The sequence below is a fragment of the Triturus cristatus genome, chromosome 2_1, assembly GCF_964204655.1.
Source record: "Triturus cristatus chromosome 2_1, aTriCri1.1, whole genome shotgun sequence".
NCBI classification, from domain to species: Eukaryota; Metazoa; Chordata; class Amphibia; order Caudata; family Salamandridae; genus Triturus; species Triturus cristatus.
The window spans coordinates 1048712781-1048739025 of NC_140581.1; the positions used below are offsets into that span (position 1 = coordinate 1048712781).

General features: G+C 45.1%; 1 protein-coding gene across 1 annotated transcript in view; it reads left to right on the forward strand.

Annotated features, from left to right (window-relative positions):
• The window catches only part of RRH (retinal pigment epithelium-derived rhodopsin homolog), a 138926-nt gene that overhangs the window by 25048 nt on the left and 87633 nt on the right, over window positions 1-26245 (forward strand). The window contains exon 2 of the mRNA XM_085640847.1: window positions 24472-24662. Within this exon, the coding sequence (XP_085496973.1) occupies window positions 24472-24662 (191 nt within the window). The remainder of the gene's footprint in view (window positions 1-24471; window positions 24663-26245) is intronic.

Here is a 26245-nt window from a genome sequence, read left to right on the forward strand (position 1 = left end):
GGTTGCAGAATTGGGTTAAGTATACTAAAGAAGATGGTGTTCTAGCATTTCCAGAACATGGTTCATTTAATTTGGCCGTGTTGAGAAATTTACGGGAAAAGATGTTATGCTTAGATCCGAAGCCGAGACCTACACAGTTCGAGGCTTTAGTGGAATGGGAAGAGGAAGTACATGACCGAGAAAAGCAAAGGTCTGGAGGGTATTATAGGTACATGTTTGGGAGGAGACATGATCGTGAAATACATCATGATCGAATGAAAAGATGGCGAGATGCTAGTATGACAGAGGGATTATATCCAATGAGAACAGTCGAAGCTTCTGCTCCTTCGACAGAAAGAGTTTCTGAGTCAGATATGAGAAGATATGGAGAGTATGAGGATGAGGTCTTAAATGACATGATTTACAAGAGACCACCTCCATATAGACCAGAACCAGATGAGAGTACACCAGTTGTTTCTCCGATAAGAGATACAGTTGAGAAAGAAAAAATGACACCTGAATCAAGAGGTAGTAGTTCTTTCAGGGAGAGAGAGAATCGAGGTAGTGAGGAAAATGCTAGAAAATTAGCAAAGACGACAACAGAATTGACTGAGAAAATTAGGGAGTTAACGAAAAATCTGGAAGCTGTTACGGTGCCTGTAACAATAGGTCCAGTTATGCCTGTGTTTGATAAACAGAGAGCAGGTGAGAAAGGACTGGTAATTCCATATATTGCAAATGAATCGACAAATTCAGTTGGTCCTTCAGGAGATTCAGATAAAAGAACAGGGAGAAGTGACCTGAGACAAACCAGACATGATACATGTAGTGAACTATTGGATGTTAGTGAACCTGGTTGTTCAGGGATGCCGATTTTAGAACCGCAGAAAAAAGTGGTTCCAGTGAGGAAAACTGCTGAAATAACAGTTGATGATTTGAATGATTGGATGAAGGTTCTTCAGAAAAAGGACAAGGATTCACAAGTTATTGATGTGGTTAAGTTACGTATAGAATTAGAAGAACTTGTGACAGGAACAGTTCCAACAGAAATCCTGAAAAGTCATCATGATGGTGAGCTAATGTTCATGTGCAAGAGCATAACATGGAGAGCAAGAAATACACATGATAGACTAAGAGCAATAGCAAATGAGCAAGGAGTTGACATTGATAGAGTAAAAGCTTTGCAGAAAACGTACAGGATGGATTTCACAGAAAAGGATATAGAAAATTTGAATACTTCTGGTAGAACAGGACAGATTAAAGAAATGGTGGCATTATTGCGAAGATGGGGTGATGTAGAAAAGTGGAAGGATAGGTGGTATAAGAAAAGAGAGGAATCTGAGGATAGAACAACTTATTCAGCATTTCCAGTGAGAGAAAAGGAGAAACCAGTGGAGAATTATCCCATGAGAGAAATACCTGGAGGAGGATATGTACATGTTCCATGGACCAGACAGGATATTTTATCATTTACGAATGATTTCCCTCGATTGAGAGAAAAGCCCGTCGAGTGGTATAGGCAGGTAGATAGGTTTGTGAAATTGTCAAAAGTGCTGTGGGTTGACCTGAATAGTCTGTTTGATATAATTGTTCCAGCAGACTTGTGGACTGAGTGTAAAATAGTTGTGAGTTGGCCTACTGAGGAGTATCCAAGAGATTCAAGAACAGGGGCACCAGATCCAGAAGTGATGAGGAAGTATGATCAGGTGATGGTATACCTGAAGAGTAAAGTTCCTCCAAAAGAGACAGACTGGGTTAAGATAGATCGAACACAACAGGAAGCAAAATAATCAGTTCATGCTTTTTACGAGAGGCTGATACTGGCTTTTAAACAATTCAGTGGAGATGAACACCTGGGTGACAAAGATTTGAGTCATTTTGTATACAGATTTGTATATGGTCTTAGACCTGAAATTGGTGAGAGAATTCGTGAACACACAGTGGATTGGCAGAGTAAAAAAGTAGATGAGATTCTGAGACATGCAAAATACTTTAGTGATGAAATTGAAGCAAAACAAAGAAAGCTGAAAGAGAAAGCAATGTGGGCACAAGTGAAAGTTGCAGAAAGACAGGAAGCACAGTTGGTGGAACAGGCAAATAATCCAGGAAATAATGGAGGAAATAGACCGAGATTTACAGGAAAAGGAAGGGGAAGTCTTGAAGAAGCCAAAAAGAAGTTCCCTTGTCACAACTGTGGCCAACTGGGACATTGGAGATCTGAATGTCCTAATCCACCATTAGTGAATAATGAGGGTAAATCCTTAAATCAACAGGTGCAGAATGAAGGGAATAACCAGCAGCAACAACAGCAGAAAGTTGTGAGACAGCAGAGTCAAGAGCCAAAACCGCCCTTACCGCAGAATAGAGGGGTACAAAAGTACAATCAGGACTCAGGATTCTTCAATGATGTGCAGGTAAACAAACCGAGACGTACTAACAAAGTACAGCAGTACTTGTTAAAAAGTGAAGGGAGTGAGTCTGAGGGTGATTATTGACGGTGCCGAGGAGAGGAAGAAGAGTGCATACTTGGTGCAACTCTAGAAATAGACCAGGCAGGACCATTTGTGGATGGGAAAATAAATGAGGAGGGTGTTACTTTTTTGGTAGACACAGGTGCGACAAGATCAACTGTCAGGTCAACAGATGTTAAAAATCTTCCTCTCTCGGATGAAGCAATCCAAGTAGTTGGTGTAGCCAATACACAAATCAGAACACGTCTTACTGAACCAGTAAGGGTACAGATAGGGAAATTTTCAGACATGCACAGATTTATTGTCTGTGACACGAGTCCAGTGAACCTGTTAGGTAGGGACTTATTGTGTAAAATGAATTGCACCATTTTTTGTACACCAGATGGAATAGCTTTTGAGACACCAGATGATGATGTTTTCTACCGAATGACTCTAGAAAATAGAGAAAATGAGTTAATTGGTACATTTCCAGTGTTCAATCCGGAGGATTTGCCTCAAGTGCTGAGGGATACAGTGAAAAGAGTAGTTTGGGATTTTACAGGAGAGGATGTGGGATTGATGAATAATGTAGATCCAGTGAAAATTGCAGTGAAAGAGGGAATTACATATCCTAACATTCCTCAGTACAAAATGACACCAGAAATAATTGAAGGGATAACTCCTATAATTGAGAAAATGATTCAGCAAGGAGTCCTAAGAGAACTACTGAGTAGTCCGTGTAATTCACCGATAATGGGACTGAAAAAGCCTAATGGCAAGTTCAGGATTGTGCAAGACCTGAGAAAAGTTAATCAAATTGTGGTGGCATGTTGTCCCATTGTGCCAAATCCATCAGTGATTCTGTATCAAATTCCACATGATGCTGAGTGGTATACAGTGATTGATTTGTGTCATGCGTTCTTTTCAATTCCATTGCATCATGACAGCCAGCCGATTTTTGCATTTAGGTTTGGCCAGCGTATTTTAGCATGGTGTCGTATCCCACAGGGGTATACGGAGAGTCCTTCGATATTCAATCAGTTATTGAAAAAATCGTTGGAAAGTCTGATCATGCCTGAGAGCTCAGTGCTAGTACAATATATTGATGACCTACTTGTGGCATCAAAGACACGTGAAGCTTGTGAAGTGGATACCATAGCTTTACTGAATCATCTGGCAGATGGAGGGTTGAAGGTGTCTCCAGCCAAATTGCAATTTTGCAAGAAAGAGGTTCATTATCTTGGACATAATATTGAAAAAGGTCTGAGAAAAGTGACTACTGACAGGATCAGAATAATCAGAGAAATGAAAGCTCCAAAAACCCAGAGAGAAGTGAGAATGTTCCTGGGTATGGTGGGATATTGTCGTCAGTGGATAATTAATTTTTCCCTGATAGCAAAACCATTGATTAAATTGACAAAAAGTGAAATGACAGATCCGTTAGATCTGGATGCAGAACAATTGGCAGCATTTGAAGAGCTCAAAACTAAAATGTGTGAGGCCCCAGCTTTGGGTATGCCTGACTACGAAAAAGAATTTGAGTTGTACTGCAGTGAGAGAAATGGATGTGCACTTTCAGTGTTAATCCAGAAACATGGGCAATTGAGAAGGCCTATTGCATACTTCTCATCGACACTTGACACTGTAGCCGTGGGGTTACCAGGTTGTCTGAAAGCTGTAGCTGCGACATGCAGAAGCCTGGAACAGAGTGAGGGGATCATAATGGGGTATCCTGTAAGGGTATTCGTACCTCACAATGTGGCAATTCTTTTGACAAGAAGCAGAACTCAGCATATGTCACATAGTCGGTTGACTAAGTACGAAAAAGTGATTCTGGGAGCATCAAATGTGACTCTTGAGAGATGTGTGAATGTGAATCCAGCGACACTCTTGCCGGATATTGAAAATGTGGGTATAAAGATGGAAGATGATCATGATTGTTTGGATGTGCTTGAGTACTGTACAAAACCGAGACCAGACATAAGGGATCTTCCCTTACCTGAGAATGACCATGTGTGGTTTGTGGATGGATCATGCCTGAGAAATGATAATGGTGTGTTATGTGCAGCATATGCAGTGTGCAAAGTTTCAGAGGTTATGGAAGCATCACCATTGAAAGGAGTGAAATCTGCGCAAGTTGCTGAACTAGTGGCATTGACAAAAGCTTGTGAGATTGGGAAAGACTTGAGAACAACTGTATTGACTGATAGTCAGTATGGATTTGGAGTGGTGCATGACTTTGGCCAACTGTGGCTACAAAGAGGTTTCTTGACATCGGGTGGAACTCCGATAAAGAATGCTGAGTTGATTGGAAAATTGCTTGAGGCGATACAGCTGCCTAAGGAGTTAGCGGTTGTAAAATGTGCCGCACATGGTTCAGGGGACGATTTTATCACTGTTGGTAACAGGTATGCCAACGATGTGGCGCAGTATTGCGCCAAAACAAACCAATCAATTAACAGGGATAGGATGGAAGAAATGTCTTTCCTTTCTGTGATGTTTACTAATGTCCTAGAAACGTGGGATGAAGTAAAGCAGTTACAGGATGAGGCAGGAGAGGAAGAGAAACAAGATTGGGTTAAGGCAGGATGTGCTCCAAGAGAAACAGACCATGTTTGGGTCTACAGAGATGGCAGACCAGTAATGCCAAACTCAATTTTGTCGTCAATGGCAAGGATGTATCATGGCCAGGGACATCTGGGGAGGGACGCGATGGTAAGGTCCTTTAAACAAACCTGGTACAATGCAAAGTTTAGGACAATTGCGGAGAGCATCTGTCAAAGGTGTTTGATTTGTCAGCAATTTAACACTGGGAAAAAGACAGTGGTGAGTTTGGGAACAATAGGCAGAGAAGGAGGTCCTTTTACAAGAATGCAGATTGATTTCATTGAAATGCCCCAAGTGAACAGACTGAGGTATGTTCTAGTGGTAGTCTGTTTGTTTTCAAGGTGGGTGGAAGCTTACCCGACTAGAAGAAATGATGGATTAACAGTGGCAAAATTACTGTTGAGGGAATTGATTCCTAGGTACGGGTTTCCAGTTACAGTTGATTCTGACAGAGGTAGACACTTTCAAAATGAACTCATTGGTTTAATTTGTGAAGCATTGAAAATACAGCAGAAGTTACATTGTGCATACCGACCAGAGGCTTCTGGTGTGGTTGAGCAGATCAATGGCACAATCAAGAATAGAATTGGAAAGATGTGTTTAGCCACTGGCATGAAATGGCCAGATGTGTTACCTCTTGTCCTGATGACAATGAGATCTACTCCAGATAGAACTACTGGTTTGAGCCCGCATGAAATAATCATGGGACGTGCTATGCGCCATGCATTCGTGCCTGTGAATAAGTTGGTGTCAATAACTGATGACATGATTTTGGATTACTGTAAAGGCCTGGCTGACGCAGTTCATTCTGTGTTTCACCAGATTGGAGAAGAAGCTACCACACTTGAGAAGAAGCAAGCCCATGATCTGAGTCCAGGAGACTGGGTGAGGATTAAGGTGCACAGAAGAAGAAATTGCTTGATTCCAAGGTGGGGAAGGCCGAGACAAGTCATTCTGACTACAACGACTGCAGTAAAGTGTGCTGGAGTGAAGCACTGGGTACATGCAAGTCATACTCTGAGAGTTCCAAGCCCGAGAGAGGGAACTGGTGAAGAGTATTATGAAGAGTCAGATTCCAGTGATGGTGAAGATCCTGAAGATACGGAATCAGTGAGAAAAGAAGCAGAGAGAGCTTCAAGAGATTCACTGCGAGTATCAGAGGGAAAATCAAATTCTGTTACGGAGCCTGAAGTTTCGAGTAGCAGTGGAGAAAAAAGAAAAGAAAAGAGAAATCACACAGAGACTACTCCTGAATCAGAAGAGGAGGAGATTGAAGAACCACTTGAGATTATTCTTGAGGAAACAGGGTCAGAAGAAGATAGAGAGGGACAGATTGCGGAAAACCCCCGAGGAGGTGTAGGGAACATTGATGAGGAGCTAGGTGAAGGGACAAGTAGACAGCAAGAAGATTGCGTGTCGGAGACCCGAGGAGGGACAGAAGTAGGGAAGTCTCAAACAGTGGTGAAAAAATCTGTGGAGAAAAGAAAAGCTACTGGGAAACGGAAACAAGAGGCACTTGAAACAGATGATGAAGATGAACAAACAGAAGGTCGAGTTCTGAGAAAGAGAACTTCGATTGGAGAGAAGAGTGTTAAAGAATTAAGGCCGAAAAAGGTTGTGAAAGGAGATCGTTGGCCTAACAACCGAGTGAAAAGGGTGAGATACAGAGTAATAAGAGCAAATTCATCAAAAGCTGAACAAGTGAATGAAGTATCAAGCCAAACTTCGAGAGCTGAAGAAAAAGAATCAAAGAAATCAAAAGAACCAGTAGAAATAAGAAGAGTTAAAAGACCCAACCAAAAGTACAGATCACCGGAATGGTCTTATGTGACACTGTCTGAAGAAGGAAAAGAAGAAACAGTGACTCGAGATAATCCGGAAGTGGTCTTGAGAAAAGTGGTTGAGGAAAATACTGGTGAAATTCTGAAAGTACTTTTGACTGACATTGGAGAAGAGTCGAGTACTGAGGATTCCGACGTTGGAGATCTGATACAATTTGATGTTGAAGAAATTGAAGTGAAGAATGACAAGTATCCAAACTGAGTGAAAGAAGGATTCACTTGGATCAAGTGAACGAGGAGATCATTTGGATAAACTGAAAGCTGAAGAATTGCTGAAGAACTGAAGAAGTTCAAACAGTAGTGGAGTAGTAGAGGCTAAACTAAAATGGCTAACATAGAGGAAAATAGAAATAGATGTGCCTTTTTTAAGAGGTGGTGCAGAATGTGCTGCTGTTGTACTGGATTATTAATGCTTCTATGGGGTGTTTTAATTTTATTAGTTACTTTTAGAGTAGAATTTGGAATGAATATAGAAAATGTGACTAATGTAGAGAAGAATTCACAAAAAGCAGTTCCAATTAGAAGTAGTAGTTACATACACAAAGATAGGTCAATTAATAATTTTTCTAGTAATGTTTTTTCTAAACTGTTATATGAATATGTGAAGACAATGGAAGTAAGGGATTGCTATGTCTGCATGCAATTACCTGCATCCGTCTCAGAGGGTGTTACTTATCACCATTTGCCAGCTACATATGGTATTTCTTGTAGTATTTTAAGTAGTGTTTTTTATTTGTTAGGGAAAATAGATTATAAGATGTCTAACAGAGATAGTATTTTTGGGCACTTGCCAATGAATAAGGAGCTGAATCCAGCTAAAGAAGCTAACACTTTTGGTGAGATTTTTATTGAAGAAAAAGGACTAACATTAGATTACATTTTTAAGAATAATTTAACTTGCAGTTTGAAAGGAGAGGAGAAAGCTTTCCTGGATATGGTTGAGGAAAGGAGAGTGAACATGCATGGAAAAGGGGGAAAATATGAAGTGAGTGAGACAATTTGGGACATTGAGATGGGAAAAGAGTTGAGGAATGGGGCTAGTCCAACTTTGGCTCTAGATGCACCGCAGAAGGGTAAACTATGCATTACCAGAAGGAAATCCCAATATGATACATATTTTGTGGGAACTAGTGAGTGCCATGATACATACTTCATTGCGACAGGTTGGGGTTTCAGAGGTGGAGAAGATACGATTTTTCCAGGAGTGTACTATGTTTGTGGGAACAAGGCTTATTACAAGTTGCCTGACCATTGGTATGGCACATGTTATGTGGGCCTGGTTTTTCCTAAGATTTTTCATACAGATAAAGTAAAAGATGTAGAAGACATTAACTTATTAACACGTTTTAAGAGAGAAACTTGGTCTGAAATTGTGGGTGATATTTTTGGGGTTTTGATTCCAGCAGTGGGAATTTCTTTGAATGCTTATGGAATTCGGAAACTGTCCACAGTGGTTGATCGCTTATCGACAAATACCGCAGGAGGGTTTCTTTTGGTGAATACGGAATTAAGTGCCGTACGTGCCATGTCTATGCAAAATCGACTTGCCCTTGATATACTTTTGGCTAAGGAGGGTGGAGTTTGTGGAATTTTGAAAGTTCAACATTGTTGCACTTACATTCCTGACGAAAGTAAAGACCTGAAGGTCTATATCAAAAATATTACTGATTTGCATGAAGATTTAGTACCACTTGGGACTGGGAGTTTATGGACTAAACTAGCTAATAAAATGATAGCTGTTAAGGATTTTATTGCAAAAATAGGTAGTACTATTATAGGTAGAATATTGTTTCCTTTGTCTTGTATAATTGTTGCTTTACTGATACTAAGATTGGTGTGTGTGTGTTGTAAAAACAGGAGAGGGAAAGAGAAATTGAAAAATGAAAAGAAAAACAAGAATTCGAAAATTTCAAAAAGAGAACCAGAAGAGATTGAATTAGAAGAATTGAGGGAGAGTGTTTATTTAGAGACAAAGAGAGATGATGAAAGAGTGACTGGTGTTTAATGTTGTCTAAAGGGAAGAGACATTTCTGATTTCCTAAAATGGGACTAAATTTTCACTAATTTTTTTTTTGGGTTTATTTGGTGATAAAATCACCAAAGGGGGGATTGCTGGAGCAGAGTTTTCTTTTAGAAAATTCTGGGGCTTTTGAAGCTCTGGCATGTCTATGCGTTTTATTAATTTATTAATAATTAACAATTAATTATTTGTCTCGTGCAAGTGTGTTATACTAATCAACCCGTTTGTCCTAACACAAGAGAAAGGTACATGAGGGTTAGCTTATTTGTGCTGTTCTTGTATTTACAATAACGTGCAAGTTTTCATGTTTAAACGTTGCTGTGTGCTATTTATTTTGAGCACAAAACGCTGTCTGAATTAATGCTTTTTATGTCGCAAAGCTAGATAAATGCGTACACATAAGGGTATTAGTGGGGTTAACACTGTTTAATCATTATGCTGTAGTAACGTTGTTTTTATTTCTTTTAATTGAGATGGTCTATAGTGGCCTATGGAGGCCTAATCCATGATGGCTAATTTTGAGAGCCTGGCCTCGAGTGAATATGTGAAAGACGTGACAAGAGAGACCCCTGCTGGAAAAAGGTCGAAGACAACTGACCATGGTCCTTCTATGAAATTTTCCATGAGGACGGCAGCAGCTTTGGGTGTTCTCCAAGAAAAGTGAAAGTGTCCTTGGCCATCTCGAAAGACAAAGGAGCCTTAGAGGGAAACTCTGAACTGTGGCTCGATGGCCGAGGAGAAACCGGATTAAATGTGTTACATGTTTTATTTTCTTGGTTCCTGTTCCGTAGTTCACGTCTTGTGACTTTTCCTGAGCGGAGATTTCCAGATGTAGCAATGTTACATTTCTTCCTTCTTGTTCTGCTCAGTGATACAGTTTATTCAGCCAACTTTATGTGTGTTTCTATTGTATTTTTCACTATAAAAACTGTTAGTTTAGGGAGGGCTCTCCCCACTCTTTTGGCCACCTTCACGCGTTGCTGAGGTTCGATGCTGAGGACTCTGTCCTGAGAGACTTTACCGAGAGACTGGTCCTGACCCGTTCTGACACTTAGTTAGAATAGGTAACTATGAGAAATGATTTATTCTGATTGATTTTACTTTGACTAATTTTAGATAAAGCAATATAACTTTTAAACATGGTGTTGAATATTCTTTCTTGTCAATTATTGAGTACATTTTGATTATTGTTGTATAGATTGTATAGAGTATGATTAAGGGCAACTACTATAATTAGGTCCTATCGTCCTAGATATAGATGCAGGGTTTTCTTCCCACAGGTCTTATGCTGGTAGAGTATTTGAGCGTATGTTAGTGAAATGGGCCCTAGCGTATGATGAATGTATGTGCGTGTAACTGTGAAATTACTCTATCCGTGGTAGTGGGTTTATTTTAGGTACCCTGATCTCTATCAATTATGTTGCATTACGTTGCACGCTGCAGTGCACCAAGGGTCATTTGCCTCTGCTTTGTGGGCCATCACCTTTTAGCAGTATTTGTTTCCTGTTCCTAGACCATGGAAACTTGGGGGTGTTCCCTCTCGTCTGGCAGGACAAGGGGGTAGCTTGGCTCTGGGGCTGTCGTCACTAACTTCAGATGTGCACCATAAAATCCAAAGAGACCAGGAGCTACTTACCTTGTGTTGACCACCAGACCTGCATTTCGAAGAGGATTCTACAGGATCTGAAGGCTCCCACATTCTGCCAGTTTATTGACTCCTGCCGAAAGGGTCCTCCTCTCAGAGAGAAGATACCAGCATCGCAGAAGGTACTCTACTCAATGCCAGCTCGCAGTACGTCTATCCCAGTATTGAAATCACCAGATAATGCGCCGGAGCGTAGAAGGGGATTGTTACATTGTGGCTGGGTAAGACACATAGAGCAGGTGCTCGATACGTCTTCGGGACTAAGGAGTGATGCGCCACATGTCAAAACTATGCAGGAGACTTGCAGGCACTTGCTACAAACTTTGTGAAAAGAAGTCTAGGGCAGAGGGAGTTGCACCTGTGGGAGATGCACCTTAAATACGACCTAGACACTTCAGAACAGGGGAGTAGGCCAGACAGGAGGGACTCTGGTGAACTCGTCCGAAGAGCTAGACGTGGCCTTGCAAGGGATTGTGTTTAATATTGGAGTGTGATAGATTTGAACTCTTGTGTATAATAAATACTTATTTTTCCATACAAGTCAGTATTGGGATGGACCTGATTTATTGGGATTGTTGGAGGGCATGCAGAGTTGTGTGTTTACATCTACACTGGCACGCTCACTCCCCGTTGATAGCGTTAGACTGCTGGACCCACTCTAGTGCTGATAGTCAAGTGCTTGCAGGGTAGTACTTGGCCCAGTTGCACAGACCTCATAGTAGGCTGGGCCCCAGGACAGCAGGAGTAAAAGACCCCAACCACCACAGTGGGGCCCAGTAAACCTCGCCTGCCCTGTGGGCCTCTGAAAGAGATTCTGACAGGTGACCTTTTAGGCACCTAACAGTTGAAGAGTGATCTAGGTGAATTGACTTTCCTCGATTTTACTACGTGGTCCGTCTGGCAAACAGGCTAACAATAATTTTGCACAAGTTTATATTTATAGGCCAGTGATATCAACCCGTATGCTTCCTTTTCTTTTTTTTTTTTTTAAAAACCTTTATTTCTTCAAGAATCTGGACACAGCTATTCAGCCGACAACCCGGAGGTTCGGCAGCTTCATTAGGAGAGTATAGAGAATCGTCCACAGTACATTGAAGGAGCAGTGAGAAGGTTCCATTTTTAATAATTACAAACACACAACAAACCCCAGCAAGGCAACAACACTGAATGCCCACGGTGGTAGCCCCCCAGGGGGAGCCGGACCCCAATCGTCTAACGGTCACAGTACTATGATAAGAGGAAAAAGGGGGAAAAGCAGAGGCCCAAGAAGTCAATTAACCATCACATCTACATACGGAGCTGGAAAGAAGGTCAAGAAGAAAGCTGTTCCTCGGGGGGGATCCAGATCAGGGGCAAGACATATTCCCCCCCTGTATTGGTTCCACCGCCCCCAGATGGCATGCCACCTCCGAGGGCGGCCTCTGGCGCAATATACTGTCTACTCCCTGAGCATACTCCAGTCCATATTTTCTTTCCACGCAGTTAACGTGGGGGGCCCCCCGGAACCCCACAAGCGCGCGATGTCCCTCTTAGCAACCATGTTACCCAGGGTCACCCACTGGGTCTGTGCCTCATCATGGTCAGTGGGCCCCCAGACATTCAGGAGACAACACCGCGCCTCCGGCTGCATAGCAATGCCCGTCACCTCCCCCATCACCGCATGAACTCGCCTCCAAAATTCCGTGATGACACCACATTCCCAGATGATATGTAGGAAAGTACCCACCATACCGCATCCCCTCCTACATAGGCCTTCCTCAGAGAATCCCATATGGACCAGTCGCGGCCCCGTCACATACACTCGATGCAGGATCTTAAGCTGCACCAGCCTCAGACGCGACGGGATCGCAACCTCCTTAGGAGAGGAAACAGCAGACTGCCAGTCCTCATCGTCCAACTCGAGTCCGTCCCTAGTCCACTGGTCCCGCAGCCCCAGTAGCACATAGGCCCGAACATTTATCAGTTTCTTGTAGATGAGCGAGATCGTGCTCTCCGGCATATGGCCATCAAGGATCCGGTCCTCCAAAGGAGAGGACTCAGGCACCTTCTCACCCTCCACAAGGACTGACCGCAGGGCATGACGCACCTGAACATATCGGAAAAACTCAGTTGCGCCCAACTCATACTCCTTCTGCAACTCTTCAAAGGACTTCACCCTACCCTTAATCAGCATATCTCCAACCCTGGAAATGACGATCAAAGCCCATTTATCAAACCCTTTCGTATGCCAAAGCCTACCCAACCTTTTAGATTCAAACAACGGGGCAGCTAAGGTGAGCCTATCCTTCCAGCCCAGAGAGTCAGTCGCCATCTTCCATACACGCACCGCCACCCCAGTGGGCCCCGTGAGGGATGAGTCGAGGGACCGCGAGTACAACGCCCTAAGATAGTTACCACCGCGCAACAACCATCTGTCCATGGCATAACCAGGGCTGAGGGCCGGGCCATAGAAACCGTGGTTAATCGCGGACAACTGGGTGGCCCAGTAATAGCGTCGGATGTCTGGAAGCGCGATACCCCCGTCATACCATGGAAGCGTCAATTTAGCAATCGCTATCCGCGGCCTCCCATCCCACAACAGCGTCCGTTGGAGGCTTTCGACCTCCCGAAAGTACTTGGCCGGCACCCAATCTAGAGTGTTTTGCAATGCGTAGAGGAACCGAGGAAGGGACATCATTTTGAACAAGGCAGCGCGCCCGACGAGGGAGAGCGGCAGCCTCCGCCAGCCCTCAACATCCCGCCGCAGGCGCGCCAGGGGGGGGGAGCAGGTTTCTCTCATACCGCAAAGCGGGGTCCATGGGGATAAAGATCCCCAGATACACGAAGCCCTGCTGAGCAATCTGGATCGAGCAAGTTCGCGGGACCGGCGGAACCTCACCACTCAGGACGTATAAATACGATTTACTCCAGTTGATGACGAGACCCGAATTCCTACCGAAGGATGTAAGAACGTCACAGACCACTATGAGTGAGTTCTTGGGCGAGGCAAGATACAACAAGATGTCATCAGCGTATAGCGAAATGCGGTCCTCGTGTTCGGGCGACCACCGAAGGCCACGTATATCCGGGTGCCAGCGTATCCACGCCGCCAGAGGTTCAAGAGCAAGGGCGAACAACAGAGGCGACAGGGGGCAGCCCTGCTGAGTCCCCCTCCCAAGCCGGAACGGAGTCGATGCCCGGCCATTTACCACCACGCTCGCAAGGGGTCCCTCGTACAGCAACCTCACCCAGCTCACAAAACCAGGGCCAAAGCCGAACTTGGCTAGCACAGCCCACAAATACTCCCATTCCACCGTATCGAAGGCCATCGTGGCATCAAGAGACGCCACAATAGCCGGTTCTCGCAGCGTGCCAGCCCTGGCGATCACCCCATGAAGGCGCCGAAGGTTCAACGCGGTGTTGCGATGCGGAATAAAACCGGATTGATCCGGGTGAATCAAGTCTCCAAGTACCCTGACCAATCTGCCCGCCAGGATTTTAGCCAGGATCTTCGGCTCGGCGTTGAGGAGTGATATGGGCCTATATGAGGCACACTTATCTCGGGGTTTACCATCTTTATGTATCACAACAATTGCCGCCAGCCTCTGGTCCAACGGGAGGGTCCCACTCCCCCGCGCCTCCACAAACATGGCGCGCAGGTGAGGGGCTACCCTATCCGGGAACAATTTATACAGGTCAATCGGCAAGCCATTCGGGCCCGAGGCCTTGCCCGAGTTCAGCGCGCGAATAGCTCCCGCCACCTCATCGACCGTTAAGTCTCCATCAAGATCATCTCTATCTACTTCAGAAAGACAGGGCAGAGCGATATCCCGCAAGAGGTCACGCGAGTCCCCGGGCGGCCTATCCGACACTGAGGCATAAACCTTACGGAAATAGTCCGAGAAACACTGGACAATGCCCTCAGGTTCCACAATCACCTCTCCCCCCTCTCCCGTCAACTCCGGCACTACTCTATTAACCCGTTCTTTTTTATCCAGCCAAGCTAGGAGCTTCCCGGCCTTGTCACCAACATCATACAGGCGGCCCTGCTGCTCCCTACTGAGGGTCTTAGCGGCATTTGTCACAAGGTCCTTATACTCGGCTTGCTTCAAGCTCAGCTCATGCAGTGAGGCCGCTGTTACCTCCTCCTCTAGCGCTCCCTCCAAAGCCATGATCTCCTCCTCCACCTGCATAACCTCGCCATCTCTCCGCCGCTTGGCCGCCACTACAAGTGAGAGGGCCTCCCCTCGCAGAACGGTCTTAAATGCTTCCCAGAGCGACACTGCCGAGTCCACGGACCCCTGATTATCCTTGAAAAAATTATCAAATGTCTTCACCAGTGCGCTGCGCATCTTGGAGTCTCGAAAGTACCAGGGGTTAATAGGAGCCACCCTGCCCCCTCCCTCTCGGCCGACATCCAACCTGACCCACACTGGCGAATGGTCCGATATGCCACGCGCCATGTGCCTGGCCTCAGAAACCAAAGGGGCGTGCACAGCCAAAGTGAGCAGATAGTCAATCCTAGAAAGGCTACCATGCGCCCCGGAGTGGAAGGTGTATTGACGCTGTGTGGGGTGTCGGAGCCTCCAGCAGTCTATCAGGCTGAGTGTGTCTAGGAAGTCTGGAAGCCACTTCTGAGCCCCCCCTGTGTCTCTGGGCGGGTGCCTATCCAGCAGCCCAGAGCCGACAGCATTGAAGTCCCCCCCTACCACTAACATACCCCCCGGGAGATCCAGCAAGGCCCTACCCAGATCCACAAACGTGGAGGCCTGCAGGGCTGGAGGGACATAAACCGAAACTAAAACCAAAGTTCTACCTTCCCACCTCCCCGCCACCGCCACAAACCTCCCCCTATCGTCAACAACGGTGGAGTCCACCTCAAATGGCAGCGAGGCCCTGACAAGGATGCCCACACCCCTAGACCCGGAGGAGAATCCCGAATGAGCTATGTATTTATAACCCTTCCTATTAAGAGCATAGCACGTGTTACCTATAAGGTGTGTCTCCTGCAGTAGGGCAACATCTGGCATTGACCGTTTCAAGTGTTGCAAAACTATCCCGCGCTTAATGCGATCCCCCAAACCATTAACATTCCAGCTAATAACACTTAAACCTCTACCCCCCATCCCCAAACACAAAGAGGCCCACCCCCCCCCCCCCGAAGAGCCACCATGGGACAATACCGAAGATGATCACTACGCCTTGCAGAAACAGACCCCCCAACAACAACCCCAAAATCCCAACCATCCCCCCCACCCTGCACCCCTGCTGCAGCTTACAAAGCCCCCCCAACTTGCAGTGTGCCTGTCGCCCTACAAAACCCAACATCTACAAAAAGCACCCTAAGGGAGGAAAGAGCTCCCCTCGTCCTCCCGCAACCCTCCGCATTTACTGCACTCTAATCAAGTCATCAAATCAAGTCAAATCGAGTCAGACCGGCTCCGAGAAATCAGCCTTGCCCATCCCGGCCACTGTCCCCATCCGCGGAAGTATCCTCTCCCGTCCGCCGCCGGGGCAAAGCGTCCAGCCATTCATCAGCCATAACAGGAGACTCAAAGAAGAATGTCCGATCTTCGTACACCACACGTAGTCTGGCAGGGAAGAGCATGGCATACTTCAGATCCCTCTCCCGAAGTCACCTCTTCACCCCCAGAAAGCCCTGTCTCTGCCTCTGCACCTGCTGGGTGAAGTCCGGATAGAAATTCACCGACGCGTTCTGGAAGGGGACCGGGCCCGTCACCCTCGATGCTTGCAGGATAGCGTCCCGATCTCGAAAATGAAAGAGCCGGGCGACAATCGGCCTCGGTGGGGCTCCCACCTTGGGCCTCCCACCCGGCACTCTATGGGCCCTTTCAACCGCAAAGAACTTCCCAAGACCCTTAGGCTGCAGATGGTTAAGCACCAAGTCCTCGACGAGCAGGTCAACCGAAGCCTCATCCGAGGACTCCGGGACCCCGATAACGCGCACGTTGTTGCGCCTGGCCCGGCTCTCAAAGTCCTCCAGCCTGCGGGCGGCGAGATCACTCTCGGTCCTCAGCTTACGAACCTCGGTCTGCAGTTCCGCGACATCATCGGCGAGGCCCGTGGTCTTGAGGTCCAGGGTTTTAACCCGTTCATTCGTTTTGCCCAAGTCCGCACGGATCAGGTTGACATCCACCAAGATGGCATCCACCTTATGCGCCAGGGCATCAAACTGCCTCCCAATCGAAGTCTGCATCCCTTCAAGCGCGCCCATGACATCCTGCAGCGAGAGCTCCGGGGCCAAGGGCGAGGCCTCCTTCTGGGTATCTGGCGACTGGCTCGACCCACTCGGTGATCCCTTCTGCAGAGCATAGCGGTCCATATTATTGACCTGAGTATAGGCACCCCGCCTGGTAGATTTAGGCTTCAGCCGATCCACCTCTGCTTTGCCCGACATGGTTGGTACCAAGCAGGTCGATTCAGATAAGACGGCCCTCCCTCAACGAGAGGAATCAGGAGTGATCAGTTCTGCAATGGGCCGCCAGAGTAGCATGTAGAGCGTCCAAAGGATAATGAAGCCACCAAGAGCTCTCCAGGGGCAGGGCAGACAAAGGGAGAGAAAGCGAAAGTGAAAGGACGGGGACCTCCATCCGACAGTTCACACCTCGCCTGGCCGTTGTTGTTCAACTAGAAGTCGGGCATCCTGCCAACTCTAGCCCCTGGTATTCCTCGGAGATAGGCCGCAATCTTCCGCCATGCATAACTCCGGTTCCCGGTGGGCGATCCGACCGCGGGTAGCATCAATCGCCTCCCTGGCAGGTCATCTACACGATGCCATGCATACAGACAGGATTAGAGACAGGATAGTCGACGGAGGGCGCGAGGGTCTCGGGAGCTCAGAGCTCACGCGGCCATCTTGGTCAAGCGCTAGGCTCCTCCCGTATGCTTCCTTTTCGATTACTTTCACCACGTTGCTTCTGTTTGCTATTGACCTGTAAATCACGGGGCCAGTTGCACATAGACCAAGTTTCTTTAAAAGAAGATTTGTGAATGAGCATTTGACTTCCTTTGGCATGACCCCCAATATAAGAGAGGTCTTGGACATCATATGTGCTGTTTCTGTGATAGGTTTGATTTTTTCGAAAATAGCCTACGCAAATGGGTCAGCTGGTGATCCAGCTTTGCTGCTGTGTGATACTACTTCATGAGATGATTTCTCTGACTACGGGGCGAACGTGCTTAGGGTGGTCCTTTTAACTGATTGAGTATACACTTCTGATTTTGGATGTATACTACCATGCACAGTAGAGACAAACATGAGAGAGAGAGGGGTAGAGAGAGAGGGGTAGAGAGAGAGAGGGCGTGTTCATGTTCTGTGTACTGTACCCAATAAAGTATTATTTAAAACAAAAAATTGGTACCCTAAGTAGATTTCCAAAATCATTTATTTGCACCGTTTTGCAACAGGCATTGCTTCATCAAGCAGGTTCAAATTCAGCTAAAGACTTGGTGCTTGCGGCACTAGCTAAAGGAAGATTTCCCTCCCTTGACATACTCTCTGCTTGATTTGCGGGAGCCCACATTTCTTTGAGTGAGGCATAGTGTGATGCTACAACCATGCCTCTCATAGGAACAGAGAAGAGTCCATTCTGTTGCGCTGAGATGGTCAAATCTTTAGTCTTTTGGTATCAAATTGGGGTTTCACGTACAATCCAAAAGTTAAACTGTATGTGTTTCAGCATTACATTGATCACCATGTGCAATCCAGTGGTTGAAATGCATTTTGTCAGCATTCCTTTGAGCCCCTTCTGCAATCCATAGTATCCCTTTTGAGCTTCAGAGCCTTTCTTTAGATAGCTCTGCAAGGTACACGCTTGGTCAAGAGTTGGGAGGATAGGTAGATACATTGACACGGGGTGATGACTTGTGTGGCGGCGGTTGGGAGGGCTGCTGGGTTAGGTAGAATCAGTCATGCCAGATCGGTGCCTTTGAAAGGTTTGTAGATTTGGGGAAAGTATTATATACTGGGCTCACGTCAGAGCCCCACATACCAGGGGCATCTGTGTGTTGCTTGGAGGCAAATGGCCCTCAATGGAGTAGTCCAAATTCCCAGTCAGTCACATGCTGCAAGGAAGTGGTACATATAGGTAGAGTCAATGACCTGTCACGATGATGCCTCCAGGTGGCAGGGGCAAATAGGGCACAGTTAATGTTATATAACTTCTGGCCACTTGAAGCTGGTAGGCCATGAGCACCGTACATCTCATATTGAGTCTGCATCTCTGGATGGCCAGTGGGGCTGGGGACGAGTCAATCATATGTTAGTTAAGTTCTCCCGGGGTACAATTCTGAGTTTCGATACAAAAAACTTAGCTAGAAGGTCAGTGTGCCTGAAGGGCAGAGGATTTGGGTTGCAGCAGGTTACAAACTTTACTGGTACCAACAAATCTGGATCAGGTTGAGACAGAGCAAGTTACATCTCAGGTCGTTGACCCTAAGAGTAAATTGGAGCTATGCACTGTCAGACACCTGTTTCCCCTTTGATTATTGAAGGTCGTTGGGGCTATGGTGGGGTCAGTCACATCGTAAGGTGGAATGTATGGAGCTGACAGACCAGTCACTGTTCAGGGCTACACAGATCTCAGATCAGCAGTCGTGGAGTGCTTGTATGGTGTGGATACAGTAAATTGCATTATAAGGTTGGGCCTTTGGGACACCAATTAGGACTGGGTAGAACCTGTCACATGTTGAATCAATGTCTTTTAAGATTGGTGAGTCTGGGTGCAAGTCAGTCACATACCGAATAGGTGCCTTAGAGAGGAGGGTGAGAGATATCAGGTCAGAATGTTACAACCCAAGCACGCATAAGAGTAGAATGGAGGGGTAAACATGTGTTGGTTGAGAAATTGAAGTGAAAAGCTGCAATGCTCGTTCACACCACCTCTCAAAGTTGAGTCACTTGACCACGTCCCAGTAGAAACAGTTCATCCTGAACTGCCAGAACAAGTCGACCATGAACCGTAAAACAAGCAACACAAGACCGGTATCACTCTGATTGGGGCCCTTAAGTCAGGTGGAGCCTGGTTCCAGTGGCACAGTGAGCATGGGACCCAGGTCTGGGCGTACCCTTCCATTTAAGGCGGTACATCAAACACAGAAAAAGTGATGGGCCAAATGCTTGCAATTTGTCTAACCACTGGTAATCCCTCAGGGTAACATTCCAGCCCATTGTTCTTTTGCCCACCATGCCACCTCAGTTTGGTCCCAGCCATATTCAAATTAGTCTTGACAATGCTCCGGTAGGAACAACCCAGCCTGAACTGCCAAAACAAGTCATCTAATACCTTATACACTCATGCATTAACATTTGTATACATATGAGATATCTCTTTAGATTTAGGGCCTGGTTTAGAGTTGGGCAGAGGTGTTACTCAGTCATAAGCATGACGGATATCCCATCCGATATATTACCAGTGAATTCTATCTAATGTCACTTGTAACACAGCAGATGGAATTTCCGTCACGTTTGAGATGGAGTAACCCATCTGCCAAACTCGAAATCAGGCCGTTAGTCCTGGTTTGTCACAGGAATGTTAGCAGAACATATAGCCTCAGTCTTCAGAGTTCAAACAAAGGCATAAAGTAGCTCAAAGTTTGTTTTCCACTCACACCCAAATTTAGAACACTTCTCTGAGAGCCAAAATGTCCATAATCCAAAATCTAGAAGCCTTCACCCTTGGAAACCAACACCCAAGTAGTGAGGACCACCTGCAGCAACATTGTAGCACAAATTTTCTAGCAAGACACCAAACATTACATAGAAAGTTATACCTGAATATCCAAGGTGGCCACTCTGTCAACGAGAGTGAGTCCGTATCTTGCTGGGAAACATACATTACTGCTGATGGTCTACCACTTGGTGTGTTCTCAATCTACTCAGCATCCACACTCTGTGCTGAACACAGACTTTTCCTTTAATGTAATGCACTTTGCATAGATGATCTCAAATTAGTGCTTCCTCACACATGAACGCAAAATGATAGGAGGTAGCACTTTCACCCCTGCGTCCTGACAATTCTATGCACTTGGCTAGAGAATAGTGAAGAATGTTCTGAGTTCCAAGAGCATTTTTCAAGCCTTCGTCCCATCTTTGTGTGAAATGTTGGGGTACCGTGACACCACGTCACTAAATTAAATGGGGAGAGGATGTAGCCTTACGGCTAGAGCGGTCGACCTCGAAGTTGGGGAACCGGGTTCGACTCTCGGCAACGACGCTCAACATCCTGTGATTCTGGGCAAATAACGTAATCTCCCCGTGCCTAACAAAACAAGCATTGGCATAGCCAATAGGTCTCGCATTTGGGACCTTATAAGTTTTTAGCCATGCAACAGTTGATGTTGTTGCACCAAGGATATTGTACTGCATAACTAAATACTTATAAGGTTCCAAAGGCGAGACCTATTGGCTAAGCCAATGCTTGTTCTTCATTATCACATATAAACCTCAAAATAAATGACTGCACTGTACAAAACCTCCTCCTGTGTTTAATTTCATAAACCATAATGTGGCTCATGGACAAGAGCAGCCCAGACCACCCAAAGGCATACATGGCAACATGTTGAATGTAGTAAGAGGGCAATTTTGAAAAACAAATCCGGGGGGAGTGAGGTGCTGAATTTCCAGATTGACATACATTGAAGAGTAGGCGATTTTAGCAGGAGACCCCCAAAGTAAAGCCATTGTGGGCTTCAAATATTGCGACTCTCCTACCTGAATCTGGTCTGCTGGAATGTATGCAAAGGGTGCACATAACAACTGACGTCTCACTATTGGCATCGTTGTCGGTGAGGGGGCAAGAATGTCTTTAAATACATGTTTGAAAACTATCACTTTATAAAAATACTTAATGCACTGACATCTTATGTACTAAGGTGAGACGGTTCTGTATGTAAATCAAATTTAAAATAAAATTATTTTGAGGAGAATTTGCCGTATTTTTACACATTGTATTTTTACAGGTTTGCTGCAAGATGTCTTTAAAAGTTTAGGTCGTTCCTAAAATTAAGCAGACAGGACGCCCTAATGACTTCCTTTCTTTAAGTTTTAAAAAAACTGTGTGCCTGGTTATTATTTAACATGTTGCGCTTCACACAGGTTTATAGGATGAGGCCCATCAGTGTATGGTTGTGTGTGGAGCTGTGATGCATGGCCCTTTGTTTGGGATGTGGTGCGCTGGCAGAAAGTTGGAGGAACATGAGAAGAAAGAACCAATCCCCTTCATATATACCCTCCGTGGTATTGCCAGTGTCCCCTTTAATTTCAATTAAAATTGGTAGATTTAATACGTAAAAATTAGCAGGAAACTTACGGGGTTGTTATAAACATCAACAGAGGAGTACAATTTTCTTTACATTTTCAGATTCAGGTCTCACTGCTTCTGTGCACTGTTATTCTAATGGGAACACGAACCAAAAATAGATTTTTCAGAGAGTAAATATGGGCAAAGTAGCGTGACAGCTAATTCACCATTAGGTGTGTGAAGGAATGTCCTAGCTCTGGCACCCAAAGATCACCGAACCCCATTTAATGTATTTCCCTAATAAGCCGGTGCTGTTGCTGCACTACCTCGTCCTATTGCGTGCCCCTTGACAGCCAGATGCAAAACACATATTCGGGGACCCGCAGCTAACTACAGAGCGGGTCTATATTTCTCAATGGTGCCATGTGCTGTCAGCAAATGATGCCCAGATGTCACCAATTACTGCCAGATCCTTCAGTCTCTCTTGATGCATCACTTCCTGAGGAGGGGCCTGAAGCCCCGCTGACGGGCTGCACAGCGGGGTTCAGAAGAAGCAGGGAAGCACTGAGAGGAGCGAACAGGGTGATTGATAGGTGGCTTCTAGGAAGTGATGGTTAAATGTAGGCTTTGTAGGAATGTCTCGATGGTGTGATTGCTTTATATGAGGCGCAGTCACAGCTTGCTTCCTTACTTGATGTGGCATGTGGGCTCAGAGCAAAAGCCCAAAGCCCCTACCAGAGGTGAGCCTCAAAGCACTTACACTACCACCCTGCCACGAGAAAACAACCACATTTAGGTATCTTTACGAGATTCTACATCAGCCAGTCTCCAGCAGCAAATGGCGGCCAGTCACATATTGGTAAAAATAAATAAACGCGTCCCGAAGCTTCACTGGCAGCACCCTGCATGCCACGGGAGGCGAACAGCAAGTCTGCCTCGCTCCTTGCCTGGGCGGTTTCTACAGTTGGGCGCATCGGCACAATTTCCTGGCACTGTCCACAGCTTGCTTCCCGTCTGACGGGCGCACCTGTATGATTTGTGAGCATAAGCCGATATGTTGAAAGAGGGTTTGTGTAGCCAACCCCAATCCGAACGAAGCACCAGAGAGACAACGGAGTCATGGAAGAGGAAAATCTACCCCATGTTTTACAAAAGACATATTTTCATCCAGGAAGGTATTTTTTTTGTTCCTGTTTTGCCTTTGCGCCAAAAGCTTTCAAGTGGTCTTGGAAATACCTATCACCCGGAACAGCTGCTATTAACCACTGAGGCTATTTTTATCAGAAATTATCAGAAAGACGTTTCGACTAATTGTCGAACATGCTCAGAAAAATGTATGGACACAAACATTGACAGTGTTCTCCTCTACACAGCGTCTTATTATCGACCGTAAAGTACGTGCAGTGTTCAAACCTCTGTAATGCATTTGAATATGTGTTTTTTAATGCCTGGGAACAATATGTTTATTAATTACAATGCAATCAGATCTGAACCTCGGCGGCAGACGCACACAGAAATTAAATGTGCTTTGCTGAAAGGCGCCACGGAGACCTCTGCGGAGATGCTAGAATTAAATACAAGACAAATTGGTCCAGACGCGAGCGAGCGCCTGCCGCGTGAAAGTGAAAGCAAGCACGCGCGCTTGGCGGGGGCGGGAGAGCGCATTCCAGGCTGGGGAGCGGACCCTTTGAAGTATGATGCCGAGGGCGCCAGTGGGCTGAAGCGCTTCCCCAAACGGATTGCATGGCGGCACGATGCACGTGATAGTGCGCGTGCTCGCCATGCAATCCACTTTTGGGAGCACTTTGAAATGCCCCTTACTAGAGTCTTGCATAGCGATTGCGTAAACGCAATAGCTAGGCGAGACCTAAAAATGACTGTGTACATCTGTAACAAAACTGTTGCTCATATAAAGTGCTCCGATACCTGATATCTTCGGGTCTAGTTCACGCTATATAAAACTCTAAAAAAAATACAAAATATATACCTGTTGAAAGGGGGCAGAAAGCATTCAGTTTGTTTAATACATAAGTGATGTCCTGAATGTAGCTGAGGGAGTCTTTCTCACAAATGGTTTCAGTTTATTTTCTACCTAGCAAGATATGTTTTAAGTTAGTGCATCTAAAGAAGATATGCCTGGGGATTCTAGGTTATCCTCTTTGTGGATCTTGGGAAACACATAGAATCAGCCATGCAGTGTGTTTTTTCTGACTGTTGTTCATTATGACAACTGCTCCTCACTTGTCTGCTGCTTTTATTGTGATGCTGTAGTTGTTATTCAGTTACTTGATGCCAATTGCCATGACCCACAATACTCAATTGCCATGAGTTTTATGACTCCTTCGTTTGTTTGATTAGGATGGTAGATGTCACTGTATCTGAAATTTAATGTACGAGTCAATGAGTCAAGTTCTGGGAAGTGATCTGCTTCTGGGACCAAGTTGGAGTGTTGTTTCTTTTTACTGCTATAGACACCCATAGAGCAGTGTCTTATAACACTAAATATACCTTAGTTTGATGAGAAGAGAGACAAAATGGACTACAACACAAAGCATAAATACTTAAGTCAAGGTGAATTATTCATGTTGAAGGAGGGCCATCATTTCTTACTTGCCACATATTCATTGGAGTGTAATAAAATTATAATGAAAAATGCCACAGTTAAAGGTGTGTGCTTGTGTCTTTGTAGGAGTGATAAGTCTTCTTAGCAATATAATCGTGCTTGGCATCTTTGTGAAGTATAAGGATCTCCGCACGGCGACAAATGCGATCATTATTAACCTGGCGTTTACTGACATTGGAGTCAGCGGCATTGGATACCCAATGTCTGCGGCATCAGACCTGCATGGAAGCTGGAAATTTGGACATGCAGGATGCCAGGTAAGTGAGGGGTTGTAATGCTTTAGATCGGACCTATGCAACACTAAGACTCACATTATCAGAGGACCCATGAGGAATGAGTTACTTATTGGACCTAAGAAACACTGATACCTTGGAATCGAAATTTATGAGATATGATAAATAACAGCTATCAAAATTCTCCCCATCCAAATGGGGAACAACTTGCACATTTTGGCGTTTTCCGCACTGAAATCTGTATGCACTGTTATTGATCAGGCATTTCCACCCTGTAAATGTTGGCAAGTTTGACCTGCTGAAATTTACCTTGGGAAACTGCAGGGGATGCAACAGTTACTTACCTCTGAACGTGTGATTCCAATCCCTGTGCAAATGTATGCTTGATCAGGGTTTGGAAATATGGGCCTCAAATAAGGATGTCTTGATATCTTTTCTTATGCCAGAAGGCTGCACAGTGATAGAATATAAATATAGGGCCACTGGAATTATGTAGCAAGAGAGGGCCAAATTATGTGGAAGGGTTGAGTAAATAATGCGGCAAGAAAAGGCAAAATATGAGGCATAATACGGCACATTTTTAAATAGTATTACTTCGTTTTTTCATCATTTTTAAACTTAGTAATGCTCTGTGGGCATTGGTTGCACCTCATTAGTACCAATTTAACATCCAAATATAGGAATACAGCAACAGAAAGGTGATCAGTACAGGTTTGCAAAGGGCCTTCCACTGTGCTGTAACATGTGTTGTCGCATTTTGAGTAACTTGTGAACCGTTTGAGCTAGAAACAAACATTTTTTGTTGTTAAAATCTGCAGATTATGCAATAGATGATGTGGCAAATGCGGCAAAACAATAATTATGCTAAAATCACAGAGACTGCACAATTGCATAATTCTAGTAGCCCTGATTATATAGCACATATATTTTTCAGAGCCCGTGTAGGCACCTGCTAGTTGAACACTGTCTACGTGTTGAGCACAGGTCTTCTTTGCGCCAAAACTATGTTGGTTTATATAAATGACAATACATACTGACTTTATAGACTTAATTAGTAATTTAACAGCATGTATATAAATAAAAATCTATTCAGTCTGAATATGTGCATGGGTCAGAAAAAAAGAAAACAAATCTATGCTTCGTTACTCCTGCAAGGAAGGTAGGCACAGTATGTAATCTCCTCACCAATTGTTAGAAATGGGGGTCTCTAGTTGGCAATGGTTGGCCACTGTCCAAGTAGGGACCCTTCTTCCTGTCAGAGTAAGAGGGCTACACCCTTTGATAACCCCTGCTCAACCCTGTGGTAATGTAGCACGAGCAGCTAGGCTCTTCTCAGAGGCAGTGTGTGAAGCATTTATGACCATACACAGTAACACAGTGAAGAACACTACAAAGGGACACCACACAAGTAGTTATAAAAAATAAGTATCTTTATATATAGACTTAACACAAGACCAATAACGATAAAAAGCCACAATACTGTAAAATAAGATTACTATTGAAATCCTGCAAAAATAGTTCAAAGTGTGCAAAGAGGAGTTCAGTTCAAAGCAGTGGTATCTGCGACCCTTTTATTTACAAAGTACCTGGATTTCGTAGCAAAAATA